Source organism: Terrapene carolina, unplaced genomic scaffold (genome assembly GCF_002925995.2).
Source record: "Terrapene carolina triunguis isolate 2854851 unplaced genomic scaffold, T_m_triunguis-2.0 Scaffold96, whole genome shotgun sequence".
In the NCBI taxonomy this organism is placed as follows: domain Eukaryota; kingdom Metazoa; phylum Chordata; order Testudines; family Emydidae; genus Terrapene; species Terrapene triunguis.
Genome location: NW_020664447.1, coordinates 7,942,875 through 7,960,408, shown reverse-complemented (window position 1 = coordinate 7,960,408; position 17,534 = coordinate 7,942,875). Strand labels below are relative to the sequence as shown.

Sequence of the window (17,534 nt, the reverse complement as noted above, 5' to 3'; positions counted from 1 at the left end):
CCTTAAGTTAGATGATGGACACTGAGGGGGGAAAAAAACAAACACCAAAAACCCACATCTTCAGTCCATTTCTGTCCACAGTACAGAAAGGACCTGCTCCTGCTCTCACTTAAGTCACTGACTTCACTGGGAGCCGGACTGAGCCCAAAGTGTTGATAGTTTGAAACATGTCGGTCTGACATAAAACTAAAAGTTGTGTTCATGTTGGCAACATAATGCAGCTACTGAACATCGCTGCTGCAGCAAAGAAAGAGGCCCAAGATCAACCTTGGCAAGGTTTTTGGCAAGTAGTTCCAACTCTCATGTGCTCACAGGTATATTGTATACAGTACATTTTTGTTATGCAGTTCTTCCAGGTACAAAGAGAACCTGATATTAATTATATATTGTCTAAGTAGGAGAAGTTAATGATACACATTTCTATCCATAGCGATGAGTTGTATCCTCTCATCACCCTACACTATTGCCACATTCATTTGGAAGTTCACATGAAACAAGACATTGTTTCAACATTTCACGAGTTTGAGCAATATTTTACTTTGTATAGTACACTATATGGGCATCTCTTTGGATTCAGTGACATTCTTTTGTCCAATGAAACATATGGTATGGGAGCTGATGAAAAACCGAGAACCCTTCCTCCCTACAGTTATGAGGTCTTGTTCTTGAAGTAATCAGGTTCAGCACATTAGTATGTGAACAAAGGAATATTCTGAATGCTGGAATGAATAGAACACTCGTTTCTAAAATAAACCATGAAATCCTCTGATTATAATATTTCAAATGTCGGAACACAGTTTGCTTTTCCTACTCTGTTTCCATGGCCAATAGTTAATTTCAGCTTTCTTTGCATAGATTTATATTCAGACATTGACACAATAGGCATAGCTGTTAATACAAATGTAGGAAGTACAATTTACATTTCAGATGTAGTCAAACTGAATTAAAATGGCTTGTGAGATCGCTAAATTCTTTTGCCACCTCTCCATTTTTGTTCCCATTACAGGGCTTGATCTTTCAAGCCATTTACATGCAGAATTCCCCAAAGCCTTTCTATAAAACTTCTATAATAATTTATCAATATTGGTATTTTTGGCTCAGTTTTAGATTTATTGTCATTCTTATTTTGGGTAGATCATACATGAAATTGATTTTTTAGCTGGTCAAATATAATCCAACTTTTGGAAATAATTCCAGTAGGTCAGGTACATTCATAAATAATACATAGTGAGGTCTGTAAATCCTAGTGACAACAGAAAAACAACACTAAAAAGTACCTAATGTTGGTGGAAATAGGAGGCCCAAACAAGTGTATTCATACTCCCAAGATCTCAGCTCCACACTCATTGACACCAAGGGGGGTTAGAGAAGGCCCAGGAGTAGCCCTTCCTTAAGCAAGTAAACTGTAGAAGAGCAACTCATGTAATTAAAGACTAGTCATGTGAGCAAGCGTGGGATCCAGGATGGGGTAAGAAAATAAAATTAGATTCAACTTAGAACCTTGGGTGGCAAATAATTAGAAAGGCAGTAGAAGGGAGAAGTCTGGGAAGGAATGATGCTAAGAGGCAAGGGGGTGAGAGCAGATAGTAAACTAGCTAGGAATGTAATGCATATGGCAGGAAAACAAGCTAGTGTTATTCTGGGTTACATATAGGACCCACTCCTCAATAGCTTCATCCAAGTAACTACAATGCAGGAATAATCCTCCCCTGGCAGGGGTACGAACTTAATCACCTAAAACATGTTTTCTGTTTCTACAGGCTATGTCCCTGTGACCAGTGTTCAGAGGATCTAGGTGCTTACAGCACCTTTTGGGTATCATATGCAAACTGTCAAGTGTTTCATTATTATTTTGTCTGTGCATCCTTATAATGCTTGTGCTTTTTGCCTCAAAGACTTTTTTCAGGTTAGCTTGCAAATTAACAGCTAGGTTTTACCCACATTATTCACTTGTCATTCAGGAAAGAATGATACTCCATCCATCATCAGCCCATTGCGCTTCAGTGAGCTCTTGTTATTTAAACGAGTCCCTCATCTTCCCCTTTAAGTTACTTTGTAAACAATCCTCAAGGAGACTGCATGGGGTTTCTAGGTTGGATGTAACTCTCATTCTGCTTGCAGCTGATTATTCCAATGCCTTCCACATAATTTCAAAAACAGGAAAAAACACAGTAGAAGGTGTGTGGTAATGAATGTTAAGTTGTCAAAAAATAGGCTAGTCAATTGGATAGCTAACACCAGCAAACCACATTTCACAGTGTTCTCTGCTTCTCTGGAAAAGGTTAGTAATTAGTGTAAATAAATATATGTTATGTTCTTGCTGACATTTGGGCCTCTGGTCTGTATAAAAAAAATCTCATACTGCACTTCTATGAGAATGATTCAGGCTAGATCCTCAGTGGGTATAAATCAGCATAGCTCCAGTGACTTCATGGAGCTATGCCAGTTTACACCAGCTGAAGATCTGGCCCCATAAACCTATTTGCTCCTTTTTCTAACATATATTATTTAAAATTCCTTTAAAATCTAGGACTCTCTGGTTTAACTAACCACGCAGCCAGGTGATTGGCTAACACTAGCACACAGTATGGACCTTTGCTTCATGACAATCAAAATATGTATCAATATCTTAAGACATTTCTTTATTCAAATATAGGTTTTTATTACAGGTTTTTAAAGCATCATGGAAAAGCTTCAAGAGGATCCTGCCCAACAAGACCAAGCTGATTTTATTATAAAATCTATTGTCTCCCATCCCTTTTTGGATTTCTGGCTTTTTTTCCCCCTTCCAATTCAGAACGATTCCACCACATCTCCACATTCGCCATATGGTGATCATTAGTTCTTTATGACAGTATTTGTCAACATTGGGCACAAGACTACACAGTCTTGTAGGGGGTAGAAGGGAGTAGCAGCAGCATGGGTGGAAAAGCTACATGATCCTAGTTCCACTTGCTTCTCCACTGCAAATGAATTGCTGTTTGTAACACAGTGGGCATCCTCTTCAAATGTGCTGTTCCTAATGCACCTGACCACAAGTGCAGCTGCTGCATGGAGTGCCACAGTCTCAGAAAGCAGCTCCACTGGCCCAAGCTTTGTGTGTTGTGACAACTTAGCTGTTGGAGCACATGGCCCAGACGCTCCCTCTCCCAATCAGTGTGTAAGGGAAGGGAGGCAACCAGGGGAGAGGAGCAAAACAATAGCCCTCCTACCCCCTAAAGAAGGAAAATTGGACAAAAATCAGAAAGCAGGAGGAAAATAAAAGTTAAAATAAGAGGAGCTGTGGGGCAGGACGGAGAGCCCCTGGCAATCTAGCTTGAGAGAGGAACAAGCATAAGCTGTGTGGCATCAGAAGTAAAACAAAGCCCTTATTAAAAATATAGGAAAATGACCTTTTTGAAAGGCTTAATTCAAAGAGATTTGGGGCCCCTGCCATAGGTTTCAATGGGAGCTGCAGAGCAGCTATACAGAGCTATACAGCAGAATCCTCAAGTCCTCATACTCTAGGAGAAGTTCAAGTCTGATCATTCACTTATTCAGAAGAATACATAGTTATTCAGATTTCAGCCCACATTAGTTACATGAAGCCATCTGGCTAAGTGTTAAAAGGAAACAGGTTCTGTGATCAGGGATGTTTGACAGTGATATTCTTATATACATTGGCCCACATACCGAGAGGTACAGTGTACCTTCAACTTGGCACTCAAGTAGTAAAGTAATGGTCATGGTATCACAAGCCTGATATAGATATCTACAGAACTCTCATTGGGTTCAATGGCAGTCGCAGGAACTCTGCCTGATGCAGGATTTGGCTTACAAGTGTATTAAGAGAAACCTTTTAAACCCATGAAGCAGCTTGCTCTGGTCCTATATCAACTATTGTTAGTTACAATTATATTGAATAATGTAGCCAAACATTTTCTAATATGTAGCATTTGCTATACAAAGGGAGGTGGGCTAATGGAGGTGTTGGGGACCTGCAGGTAGCTCAAGTATTATTGAAGTATTTTTATTTCAGAAGAGCCTAGGGCCCAACCAAGATCAGGATCCCATTGTGCTAGGCACTGTATAAACATGTAGCAAGGGACAGCTCCAGCCCAGAAGAGTTTAGTAACTAAACAAAAGGTAGGAGGAAGCTAGTATTATTTTCCCATTTTACAGATGGGGAGATGAGGCACAGAAATTAAGGGGGAGATTTTCAGAGGCACACAGGGCATTTAAGCACTCAAATCAATTGGAGTTGGACTCTTAGGCCTGGTCTACACTAGGCTTTTATGTCGAATTTAGCGCCGTTACATCGATTTAACCCTGCACCCGTCCACACAACGAAGCTATTTAGTTCGACATAGAGCTCTCTTTAAATCGATTTCTGTAATCCTCCCCAACGAGAGGAGTAGCGCTAAATTCGACATGGCCATGTCGAATTAGGCTAGGTGTGGATGGAAATCGACGCTAATAGCTCCGGGAGCTATCCCACAGTGCGCCACTCTGTTGACGCTCTGGACAGCAGTCCGAGCTCGGATGCTCTGACCAGCCACACCCCGGGAAAATTTGAATTCCTTTTCCTGTCTGGGCAGTTTGAATCGCAGTTTCTGTTTGGACACCGTGGCGAGCTCAGCAGCAGTGGCAACGATGCAGAGCTCTCCAGCAGAGATGGCCGTGCAATCTAATAGAAAGAGGGCCCCAGCATGGACTGATCGGGAAGTCTTGGATCTCATCGCTGTGTGGGGAGATGAGTCCGTGCTTTCCGAGCTGCGCTCCAAAAGACGGAATGCAAAGATCTATGAGAAGATCTCTAAAGCCATGGCAGAGAGAGGCTACAGCCGGGATGCAACGCAGTGCCGCGTGAAAAATCAAGGAGCTGAGACAAGTCTACCAGAAGACCAAAGAGGCAAACGGATGCTCCGGATCCCAGCCCCACACATCCCGTTTCTACGAGGCACTGCATTCCATCCTAGGTGCGGCCGCCACCACTACCCCACCAGTGACCGTGGACTCTGAGGATGGGATATTGTCCGCGGCCGGTTCCTCAGCGGACGGGGAAGAGGAGGAAGGAGATGAGGAGGACGAGGCAGTCGACAGCGCTTACAACGCTGATTTGCCCGACAGCCAGGAGCTCTTCATCACCCTCACAGAGATCCCCTACCAACCCTCCCCAGCCGTTATCCCAGACACAGATTCAGGGGAAGGATCAAGCAGTAAGTGTTTTAAATATCTAAACATTTATTTATAACATAACTGGCATATTTAAAATATTAACAATAGCTAAAGTGCTTTCAAACATGTAAACATTTATTTATAACAGAACAGGAAGATTTAAAATATTAACAATGGGTAAAGTGCTTCAAAACATGTAAAGAGTAAAGTCCAACAAAACGGGAATATGTGCAAAGGGTATCATGATTAGTCTGTCTTTGGGCGCTTCAATATATAGTCCGAACTATTTTCAAAAAATTTCACAATGTCCGCTTCATGATTATACTGCCCAAAACGCTCCACTCTTTTGTCCCTCCAAGGGCACCTAAGCCAAAAACTGGTCAATGTATCCGGGGATAGAGGCGACATCCTCCGGGGAGAACTCCTCATAGGCCTCCTGCAGGTGTTTTTCAAGCCTCATGAGCAGGTTCCTGGGCAGGGAGAGCTTATTAGGCCCCCCGTGGTATGAGACGTTTCCCTGCCACAACGCCAGCAGGTACTCGGGGATCATGGCCTTGCAGAGCATTGCAGCAAATGGCCCCGGTTTCTGCAGGCTGTCCCGAAGCATCCGCTCCTTCTGGCTCTCCGAGACCTTCAGGAGGGTGATGTCTGGCATGACTCCCTGCTGTGAATTAGGTAGGGGAAAGTTAGTATTGGGACTGCTTGCCCGTCCCTTTACAGAACTGCAACCGCGGGTTTACAGCCACGCGGTTTACAGCCGTGAGGGGGTGGGACAGGGCCAGAGTTCATGCTTGCAGGATTGCTGCCAGCAGAGACTCGCATTGCTTTCTATGTGAAAGGAGGCCAGTGCCACTCTTAAAGTTTTAAGCAGCCCCAAGTCTACGGCTTACCATGTTTGCCAGCTAGACAAAGTCCGGTGTCCTGCCCCGCTCCTCAGCTCGCCACAGCAAGACCGCAGGCACTATACGCGAGGGCCGAAAATTCGACCTTGTCCTCAGTGCGCGTGTGATAGGTGCTCTGCATGGTCTTGTTCACAGAGAAAGACTATGTTCTCTGTTCACAGATACATTGATCTGTCTCAGGAATTCACTCCCTTTTTCCAATTCCCACAGCCACATCTGCCCAGAGGCTAGCGCACATTAGAAGGAGGAAGAAGAGGACACGGGAAGACATGTTTGCTGAACTAATGGGATGCTCCCGAGCACAGGCAGCCCAGCAGACACAGTGGAGGGAGAACTTGTCCCAAATGCACCGGGCAAACATGGAACGGGAGGAGAGGTGGCGACAGGAGGACTGGCAGGCTACTCAAACGCTGCTTGGACTAATGAGGGAGCAAACGGACACGCTCCGCCGCCTTGTGGATGTTCTGCAGGACCGGAGGCAGGAGGAGAGAGCCCCGCTGCAGTCTCTCTCTAACTGCCCTGCCCCGCCACCAAGTCCCATACCCCCCTCACCCAAAGTCCAAACACGGAGGGGCGGCAGGGTCCGTGAAAAATTTCACTCCACCCCTGTGGACTGCTCTACCACTAGAAGGCTCTCATTCCCCAAAATTTGAAAAGTCCTTTCCTACCCGCCTCACACAAGACCCCGTCCAAGTTTCACCCCCCCGTTCCATGTGCGGTTGTTAATAAAAAATACGTTTCTGTTCATTACTGTTTCCATCCTCTTCTTTTGGAGGAGAGTCTGTCTGAAGGGGGGGAAGGGGCTTGGTAATTGGACAGGACAGTCACCTTTAGCAGGGGGCAGGTCCAGCAGCAGGGCACATATACAGTGCAGTGACTAGTTACCCTGGTCAGTCTGGGAGGTGGTTTTCATGTCCTGGGGGGGAGAGGGGGGTTGCTCTGTGACTTTGTGGCGGGGGAGGGCAGTTACAGATCTTATGCCACAGTCTGCGTCCCAGGTTTAAAACATTCCCGCGAAAACAGTAATAAAGACAACGGTGTCCATTAACAAAACAGAACAGATTTTATTTTTTGGGAAGGGGGTGAAGGGGGTATGTAACTGGAGAGGATAGTCGACGGCAACCGGGTAAAGAAACGGGGGCAAGTTCAGCTTCTGTGTCCACAAACTTAAAAGTCACTGGGTACCCTGCTCAGTCTTGAAACTGGCTTTCAAAGCCTCCCGGATGCACAGCACGTCCCGCTGGGCTCTTCTAATCGCCCGGCTGTCTGGCTGGGCGTAATCAGCAGCCAGGCTATTTGCCTCAACCTCCCACCCCGCCATAAAGGTCTCCCCCTTGCTCTCACAGAGATTGTGGAGCACACAGCAAGCTGCAATAACGATGGGGATATTGGTTTCACTGAGATCACAGCGAGTCAGTAAGCTTCTCCATCTCCCCTTGAGACGGCCAAAAGCACACTCCACGACCATTCTGCACTTGCTCAGCCGGTAGTTGAAGAGTTCTTGTGCAGTGTCCAGGGCGCCAGTATAGGGCTTCATGAGCCAGGGCATTAGCGGGTAGGCTGGGTCCCCGAGGATCACTGTAGGCATCTCCACATCCCCAACAGTTATCTTGTGGTCCGGGAAGTAAATGCCTTCCTGCAGCCGTCTAAACAGACCAGAGTTCCTGAACACGCGAGCGTCATGAACCTTGCCCGGCCATCCGACGTTGATGTTTGTAAAACGTCCCCGATGGTCCACCAGTGCTTGCAGCACCATTGAAAAGTAGCCCTTTCTGTTAATGTACTGGCTGGCCTGGTGGTCCGGTCCCAGGATAGGGATGTGAGTCCCATCTATAGCCCCACCGCAGTTTGGGAATCCCATCGCTGCGAAGCCATCTATGATGGCCTGCGCGTTTCCCAGGGTCACTACCTTTGACAGCAGTACCTTGACGATTGCCTTGGCTACTTGCAGGACAACAACCCCCACGGTAGATTTGCCCACGCCAAAGTGGTTCGCGACTGACCGGTAGCTGTCCGGCGTTGCAAGCTTCCAGAGGGCTATGGCCACTCGCTTCTGGACAGTCAGGGCTGCTCGCATGCGGGTGTCCTTGCGCTTCAGGGCAGGGGACAGCAACTCACAAAGTTCGAGGAAAGTCCCCTTCCGCATGCGAAAGTTTCGCAGCCACTGGGATTCATCCCAGACCTGAAGCACTATGCGGTCCCACCAGTCCGTGCTTGTTTCACGGGCCCAGAATCGCCGTTCAACAAAATCCACATGCCCCATTGCCACCGTGATGTCCTGGGCGCTGGGGCTCGTGGTTTCTGACAGCTCTGTGCTACTCTCCGACTTCAGGCCCTCACGGCAGTGCTGTAGCCTCCTCGCCTGATTTCTCTGCATCTGCCTCTGGGAAAGGTGTATGATAAGCTGCGAGGCGTTGAGAACGGCCACAACTGCAGCGATGGTCGCAGCGGGATCCATGATCGCAGTGCTGTGGCGTCCGCGCTGTCACTGATCAAAAAGTGCGCGAACTGATTTCCCGCCGGCGCTTTCAGGGAGGGAGGGAGGGCGGTAGTGACTGACGGATGACGACAGTTACCCAAAAGCACCCTCGCCACATTTTTTTACCCAGAAGGCATTGGCGGATCGACCCAGAATTCCAATGGGCAGCGGGGACTGCGGGAACTGTGGGATAGCTGCCCACAGTGCACCGCTTCCAATGTCGACGCTTGCCCCGTTAGTGTGGACTCACAAAGTCGAATTACTGTCCTTAGTGTAGACACACACGTTCGACTTTCTAATATCGATTGCACATATTCGATTTAACTAAAATCGAACTACTCTCGTAGTGTAGACATACCCTTAAATCTCATTTTTGCCTTTAAAAATCTCCCCCCCCCCCCCAAGTGACCTGCCCAAGGTTGCACAAAACCCAGCTTGGCCTGAACCCCTGTCTATGCTTTAACCACAAGACAATCTTTTCTCTTTTGAGAAGATGGCTGCCACCTTGTTATTCCCCCTGGAGCATCGTTCCCAGTTATGACAAGATAGCGTCAGCCCATTGCTGATGAGGCAGTGATAGCTGTGCTTATTCTTTCAGGATTGCCACCTTTTAGGGGTTACATATCCATGGGTGATGCTTCAGTAGGGTGGTTTTCAGTGTATGATGGACGGAGCTGTTCAGCAGGCAGCCCAGATGTGCTGAAACAACAGGCTGGCCCTGTTTGAAAGCAGGGTTTGTGTGATCAGGGCGGTGCTGCGTAAGCAGTATGCAGAATGAATAGAAATGTACAGTGGAACGAGGGAGTGATTCAAAATCCCATTAGAATTACTTTACTTTCTTTTCTTTCCTTTTGCAATCAGTGCACAGGAAAATTCTTTTGAAGGGAGATAATTTTACAAGCCACCAAGTACAGGGTTTCTAGAGCCTCTGGCATTCAGCAAGAGACTCACATGCTTTTAATCTATATTAAAGGAAACATTTTCAAAGCTATGAGCAAGTTATGTGTACAGCTCCTGTTAAGAAATAGGACATGGGTGTGTTACTTTGCTTTCAAAGTTTGCCCTTGAGAGTCAAAATTTCCCCATGCTTGGAAGTGATTTTAAAAATAAATGAAAAAAGCGTTCGTGTATGTGAATGTCTACCCTTGCTAGTCTTCTGCAGCTCTTACTGGAACAAAATTCTTGTTAAGGTCAGTGGGAGTTTTGCTTGATTAGGAGGCTGCAGAAACTGGAGATCACGTGAACAGTGTGAGAAGGGTCAGGTCTAGTAACTGGCTCAATATGATGGAGGAACAAACACAGCAGAAGGCAATAAACTAGCTTAAGACAGAGGAACTGCTCCCCAAATATAGTGCTTCCCCCCTCAACAAATTAAGTTCAAAATCCTTCAAGAAGCACAGCTGTCTCTTTTCATGGGAGCTGGAAATGCTTAAATGCAATCCACAGATAAAGCATCCACCTTAGTGTATTCTGCCTGTGTGATTACAGCATGCGGCTGTCAGTGAAAGGTTTGATCCTGTAAGGAATAGAGTGCTACTGTAAGGAGTTGAGTGTTCATGTGGATTTCAATGGGAGTTGACGGTGCTTGGCACCTTGCAGAATTGAGGATCAGAAAGGGCTGTTGATAGGCAAGGGTCACTGTAAGAAGTGTAGCAATGTATGAGATCTGGATAAATACATTTAAATTGAAGTTTCCCACTATCCACAGTTTAATTTTTTGTTAAGAAGAATGGCATCTGAATGAGGATGTCTTCAACACCTCCGTCAGCTTTTGGCATCCTGATAATAGACCCACTTGCAACCACCAGAAATGATAAGGTAAACTTCTACTCCAGGGTAAAACAAGACAAGAAAAGCTCTAGATGTGGCCATTGTATCCTAGGGATGGTCCAATCACTTTTTCTATACAGTTCTTCTTTTTCTTTCTTGACCAGAGATGTACAGGGAGCACCATGCAGGCCAAACCCTGTATCTTGTTCAGTCCACACTGGCTATTGAGACCTTGGTTTTCAAACCCCATTGAAATATCTCTATTCTAATTGGGTTCTTGTACTGCTCTCATCACTGTAGTATCTCTGTCTCTCTCTCTCTCTCACACACATACACACATACACACACACACACACACACACAGAGCAAGATATATGTTTATATTGGAGAACACAGGTCAAAAAGGACACCTTGCACTTGGAGCAGAAGGTGGTGAATTTTGTGACAGTCTGGGGAAGGTGAATGACCACCAACAGTGCCACCTAGCAGTCAGGCAGGGTGTGTCAGGTCATCTCCCTATTGAAAATACAGTCCTGTCCTTCGCCCACCACCAAGGGTTTCCAGTCCTTCCCTTTAATACAGGGACTTTGGGGTCTGGGCCTGTGAACAGTCATCATCTTCCCCAGCAGGGTGCTCCCCCAGGGTGAAGGCTCCTGTTGTTATCACATCTTCTTGGAGCATATAGGGAAGCCCAGACCCACCCTCTCCACCAGACTTCAGTCCAGGGCCCAGTGGTGAGTAGCTACATCCTGCACCTTGAGCTGGTAAGCAGCCACACACACACCCCAGACCTCAAGTCTCCTTCCGGCGGAGTAAATCAAAGAACCTCAAATAAAGTCTCTGACCTGCACAGTCACCTGCCTCTCCTTTGTAGGTTTGCTCAAGTCTTCCTTGTCAGGCCTCAGGCAACAAGTTCTCCACCTCCAAGTGCACCACCTCAGTCTGCTCCCTTCCACTATCTGCCTCCATGTGAGTGGCTCTCCTTCCCCTTTTAAGCCCTGCCTCCTGCTTGTGCAGGCTTTGCAGGTGTGGTTGGGTGGGGTCACCTGGGCCCAGAGCTGTTCCTTAGCCCTTGCACTCCAGTGTGCTCCTTAGTTCCTGTGGGAATTCATTCCACAATCTTGGACCTGCCTCCAAGAAAGCTCTGTTTTCTGCACAGACAAGATTTACCCTTATGCTAGAAAGTTCCATTATGCTTGAGGAGTAAAATTGCCAGCCATGGTCTTCTTTCAGGAGTGTTAGGTGATCTTTTAGGTAACTTGGGTCTATGCTATTGAGCACCTTGAAGATAAGGAACCGTGAAACTAACTCTATGGGAAACCAGTGTTCAGTTTGCATTCACCTGAGCAATTCACCTGAAATTCACATTGCAGCCACTAGGGAAATGACATTGTTATGACACATTAACTAATATATTAAACATGACTTAGCACTTAGTATAGAAAAGAACTGTCATGTTTAAAATACTGCCACCTAGTCATCATTACGTGGTCCACTCTAGTTAGTTAACAAGTCCTCTTTCTGGAGTCTTGGTAATGAGTACTCCACAGAAAGACAACCCAGACCTACCCCCACCCAGTATTGACTTGTCAGTACCCGATTAGCTGACATGCAGTGTAGGAGAAAATAAATTATCAGGTGGGGGGAGGGAAAGGCATTTGTAATCTCTGTTTGATAGATATTCCTCAAAGGTTTATGGATGAATTCTCAGAACGGTGAAAGAGGTTTTATGAACAGGACTCCCACTAAAGTCAGTGGTGTCACATAGATAAAGCTACCCAGGCTAGAAAGCTCACTCCCAGCTGCAGTGTAGACATACCATATGAGACCTAAGTGTGGGTTTACTCAAGGACTCTGTGGGTTAAAACTATGAAGTCACAAAATTGGTTTCTGTTGTTGTCCCAATAAACCATGGAATCAGAATCAGTTATGCCACTTCCAGAATTTTAAACACTAGTGTCTTCCCATTGAACCTGATCCAATGCCCATTTAAGTCATTGGGTGTTATTCCATTGGCTTCAATGGGCTTTGGATCAGGCCCATAAGACTCTTAGCACTATAAAGCATAGAAGTAACATTTTAATTTTAAGTCAGTGTATTGAAAATATATTTATTTGCCTAAATATACCCAACCACTAGAAATCATAAGGTAAACTTCTTTCTACTCCAGGGTAAAACAAGAGAAGAAAAGCTCTAGCTGTGGCCATCACTAATCTGACCATCACTAATTTTCTAGCCTTCTCCCATTCTAGCTTCAGGCAAGTTCATGGCATCAACACAGCCATGGTGGCACTGATAGATGACTTCCTTATCTTGATAGACAGAACTGGAGCATCAGTGCTGATTCTCTTTGATCTATCAAACACTGCTGACACCATCAACCAAAAGGTATTTCTGTCCCCCCCGACACTGATGGAATTTCTCTAAGATGGTGGCACTTAATCCTTTCCACAGGTCTATAAGAGTTATGATGGACACCAGCTGCTCCTCCCCTGGAGATCTGGCATGTAGAGCCCCACAAAGCTAGACCCAGACACTATTCTTTTTGATATTGTTGATTATCTTAGTGGTGCTCAATGTAGATCACTCTCTTTCTCTCTACACAATCTCTCCCCTTTGCCTGCAATTCCAGCTCCCTTCAACATTTTTGTGGCTGTGGCTTTCAGTAGCAGCTCACTCTAGCTATACTGCTGTTAGCTGTCACCTTTTATGGAGTTGCTAACCTGGATCCTGTTGAAGGCTTGACATTAGTTTTGTGTTCTTTTATATTAAAGAATAAAACTGGTGCAGCCCTGGGTAAACTTCTCACTGCCAACACTTTGAGTGGTGCTTCACTAGCTCTTTGCTGTAGCTGACTATGTGGCCTCTTATAAGAGCATAAACATAACATCACCAGGTAAATGTAACATCACCAGTGTTAACAGTAGCTACTTTATTAATGCAACTAGTGCTTAATTCCTTTTTCCTGGGCTTGATTTTACATGTATTTTGGGTAGAGTTTGAGCACATATAATTAAATAGCATGCATGAAATAGTCAGCATCATCAGAAAAAAAGGTCAGTTCGTGAAGGCCAGCTAATGAAACTTTGGTGCCCTCTACTGTACAAGCTTAGAACACAAAATACAAAAAAAAAAAAAAAAAAAAGAAAAGAAAAGTGTCACCACGGTTCTGTTGCATTTCCATTGAGAGAAATTCATATACACATATGTGTACACAAATTCATATATACATATATGTTAAGCATACCCTTTTCCTCCTCCCAACACAGAAAAGGTATAGATATGGATAGAATGCAAGCTCTTCGGTGCAGGGTCTGGGACTTCCTGTGCAGATGTGGTGTATGGAACATAGGCCATATTTGGATTTATGCCTGAGTAACTTTAGTTGGCCAAATGTTTAATAAAAAATGAGCATTTCTAAGAGATGTTGAAAGCAGCTTTCTGGCTTGTAGGCCAAAGGTTATTAGGGTAAAGTTATCCACTTGTCCTAGACTCTGCCTCGACCTCTTAAAGATACTTTCCCAGTGTCACAATGACCTCACTGTTATGAGGATGTGTGGGAATGAGTGAATGTGTGAATGCTGATGAATCAGCAATTATATTTAAACAATTAAGACATTTATGTCTTGAGACTAAGCAGAAGTTTGCCTACTAGCTCCTTATTGCATGGCGCCCTTGTGCATTCTGTTTTTGAGAGACATCTACAGGGTTAGGCAACAGCTGAGCAGAGAACCTAGATTTAGGCAGATATGCACCTAAATGTAACCCTAAGGTTACGGCTACACTGGAGAGTTTACAGCAGCGGAGCTGCAGCAATGCAGCTGTGGCGCTGTAAGCTCTCTAATGTAACCACTCTAAGCCAAATGGAGAGAGCTCTCCTGTCGGCTTAACTACTCCAGCCCCACGAGCAGTGATTGCTATGTTGGCTGGAGAAGCTCTCCTACCAACATAGCAGTGTCTACACCAGTGCTTAGGTTGGTGTAATTTATGTCGCTCAGGTGGGTGGCTTTTTCATACCCCTGAGTGACATAAAATATACCGCAGTAAGTGCTAGTGTAAACTAGCCTAAGTGTTCATGACCACTACATAGGTGATAAATCCTATTTAAAGAGTGGACATACACATTCTATTACCAATGAACTTTCATAGACACAACTGCATTGTGGGAGAAAAAGTTTAATGAATTGTATAAGAGTTTTATTTTGTTTATTTCAACTAGAAATGCCTCCCAAGTCTGGCTTTGTTTTTCATTAAACAATGACAAAGTTGCTTTTGTTACATAGTGTGATGTGTACAAGGTGATGTGTAAGATGGATTTTCTTCCCATTTTTAAACATAAGTGGCAAAACAGAACCTGAGTTTTAACCCATTAACCCTTTTTAACCCAAATATTTATTTTCCTTATTATCAGCCATTCCTTTTGTGTGACTGTTACCTGTATTCGAAGGCAGTGAATCTGCTCCCCCATAACTTGACCAAAGTTGTCCAATTCAAATGTTCCATTGTGAAAATCTCCTGCTCTTCTGAAAATCCTGCATGTTGCACTATCATTTTCCTTTATTTTCACTGTGCCCAATTCCACGTAACCAGAATACAGAATGTCCCGTTTGTATTCAGCTGATCCCGTATAAATCTGAAGCTTCTGGAGAATGATAGGTGTTTCAAAAACAATGGTAAAGGAGCTCCCTGATGTTACATTTCTTCCCCAAAAGACACCTTTGCCAGGTGGACAAACTTCCTCAGGCACATAGTCATCAAACACTGATATGTCTGTGTAACAGGAGACAGCAGGGAAGTCTCCAAAATCCCCAAAATCTTCTTGGAACTCTGGATCTTTGAATATAGTTTCCATAGTGTGAAAAGATGAGATTCTGCCAATGTGCTGAAAAAGAGAAGGTCTGAAGGTAATGATTTCTTTCTGCGCTTTGGATTGGTGGAAAAGTTCTAAAAGCCAATCACAAGGCATCACGTCATAGAACAGCAACAGGAATCGTGCCAGTTTGGGAAGATCTTCATTGTGATAGAGTTTCCCTATATAGCCCAATGTGGAAAAGGCTACTGTGGTCCAGGGTTCCATCCGTTCACGTATGAATTGTTGTATTATGGAAAGGAAACCATTGGCACAAACCACATCATCTTCCAACATCAGATAATAATGTGAGAGGCTGGCACAAAAATTAACTAAAAAAGCATAGTCCACGTTCTGTTTTGATCTGTGCTGGACACTTTGATCTTTATCCCAGAAGTTCCTTTGCAGACCTTGTAAAGAAGGGTAACTGGCTAGAGAGCTGCATATAACAAGAAGGTTTCCGTCATCAATATGTGAACTAAATCCATCTTTAATCTCCTTAGCTGTTTGCTTATTTAGAGTAGAATCATTGTTTGCTAGATAGACAACTAAGACTATCTCTTTTAACTCCTCTGGGCTGGACTGACTAAAAATGGACTCAATTGTTCTCATTAGATAGTATTTATTCTTCCGGTGGATGGAGGAAATCCCAATTGACAAATATCCTACAAAAGGTAAAAACAGAAATAATTTATATGATCTCTTTTTTTCCTTCTATGCACTGCTCCTGCTCTGGTGAACTAGAGGCAGAGTCATGTGAAATTATAGTTTCGCTGGTTTGGTCCTGTGTTTTCCCATAGTAGTTCCAATTGCTCAGTAAAACATGCAGGGCCAAATTAAATAATTTTGCGGCCCTGTGCACTATGGAAATTGCCTCCCCTCCCCCCCCCCACACACCTTCCTTAAACTAGCTAGAGCATATGATATACAGTCTGTAAATATGAGAACATCTCCATTTATTAATTATTTCTGTAACTACATAATACGTAATCAGTGAGCTGAGTATTGTGCTAAGACTCTAGTGATTATAAATGTAAATGTGTATATCTATAGAGAGAGAGACAGACAGACATCTGAGAATCAGGGAGAAAGTACCCTGTATCACAAGCAATTCCCTCTTATACCGATTGATTTCAGTGTAGGACCCTAGATTCAGTGCCTAGTCTGGGAGTGGAAGTTTGCAGCTCAGTGCATATGCATACAAGTTTGAACTCAATTCCCTGGTACTAAAATGAATGCCAGTGCCAGCCAAGTACAAATAACATGGTAGGTCTGCAGTAAGATTTGGTTGCTTTCTTTTACTGTTGACAAAAAAAGTAGCCTTCATAACCCCAGCTCACCATAGGATTTAGCATTGTTTTTTTTACTGTACTGGACATCAGCAATAACAACTTATCCACCTTTCACAGATCTGCCACCAGAACTTTTCAAAATCTCCAGATAAGATACTTATTCTAAACCAGCAGGGAAAGATCAGCCAAGACTTTAAAAAAAAATCTAATGTGAACTATGTTTAATATTAATATATCTAGAATATTTAGTTTACATATGCATGCCAATTTGACGCTTTTAAAAATCTAATACCCGCACTCTCTTCTTTTGTTCTGTAGGCTAAGAAGGCTACATGATTGGCTGTCTTTATGAAATGTGACTTATAAATGAACTCAACCATGCCCAGCTGGCTCCCCAGCTATAGGGTGGAGGGTTCCTGCCAAAGCAGAACTTGCTGGACACTGTACAAATCAGAAAAAGCCAGTACATTAGTGCATTGGATACCTGAGCCAGAGATGCCTTGCTGCCTTTTGAAAAACAGGCAGGACTAAGAGAGGAATTTTACCAGCTCCAAAGGGAGAGGGGCATGGAGTCTCAGTTGGCTCTGGACACAAGTTTGATCTGAATCAATACAAATAGGGGACTGCCTCTGAAGCACTGGGTGATTGGGTAGCCAAGTGAGCAGGAAAGCTTGTTCTTTTCCCCCTGGGAAGAAGGGTGAGCTTCATGACCAGCTACCAAAGTGACTCCAAAGCGGACACTGTGGCTCTCATGGCCCATGACACCAACAAGGAGGCAGAACAAGTCAAGGATGAGCTGAACCACAAAAAGTGACGTGAGAAACCTGACCCCTCCCAGAAGCCCTCCTCCTCTTACACCATGACCATCTGGTAGGAGTGTTGAGAAGAGGCCCAGCTGGCTAGGAAGCCAAACCTGAGCAGTGCTGTGATCCCATGTGCCAGGCTGCAATGCCGCTCACTTAAGTTTGGCCCACATTTCCAGGGGCACTAGCAGGGCCGGCTCCAGGCACCAGCTGAGCAAGCTGGTGCTTGGGGCGGCAGCTTGTAGGAGGCGGCATTCCGCCCAATCCTAGGGCGGCACGGCC

General features: G+C 44.7%; 1 protein-coding gene across 1 annotated transcript in view; it reads right to left on the bottom strand.

The window, feature by feature from the left end:
* Positions 1 to 14,677: 14,677 nt before the first annotated feature.
* LOC112104524 (alpha-1,3-mannosyl-glycoprotein 4-beta-N-acetylglucosaminyltransferase C-like) overlaps positions 14,678 to 17,534 on the bottom strand; it is an 8,661-nt gene continuing 5,804 nt past the window's right edge. Inside the window, exon 3 of the mRNA XM_024196912.2 lies at positions 14,678 to 15,822. Within this exon, the coding sequence (XP_024052680.2) occupies positions 14,678 to 15,822 (1,145 nt within the window). The remainder of the gene's footprint in view (positions 15,823 to 17,534) is intronic.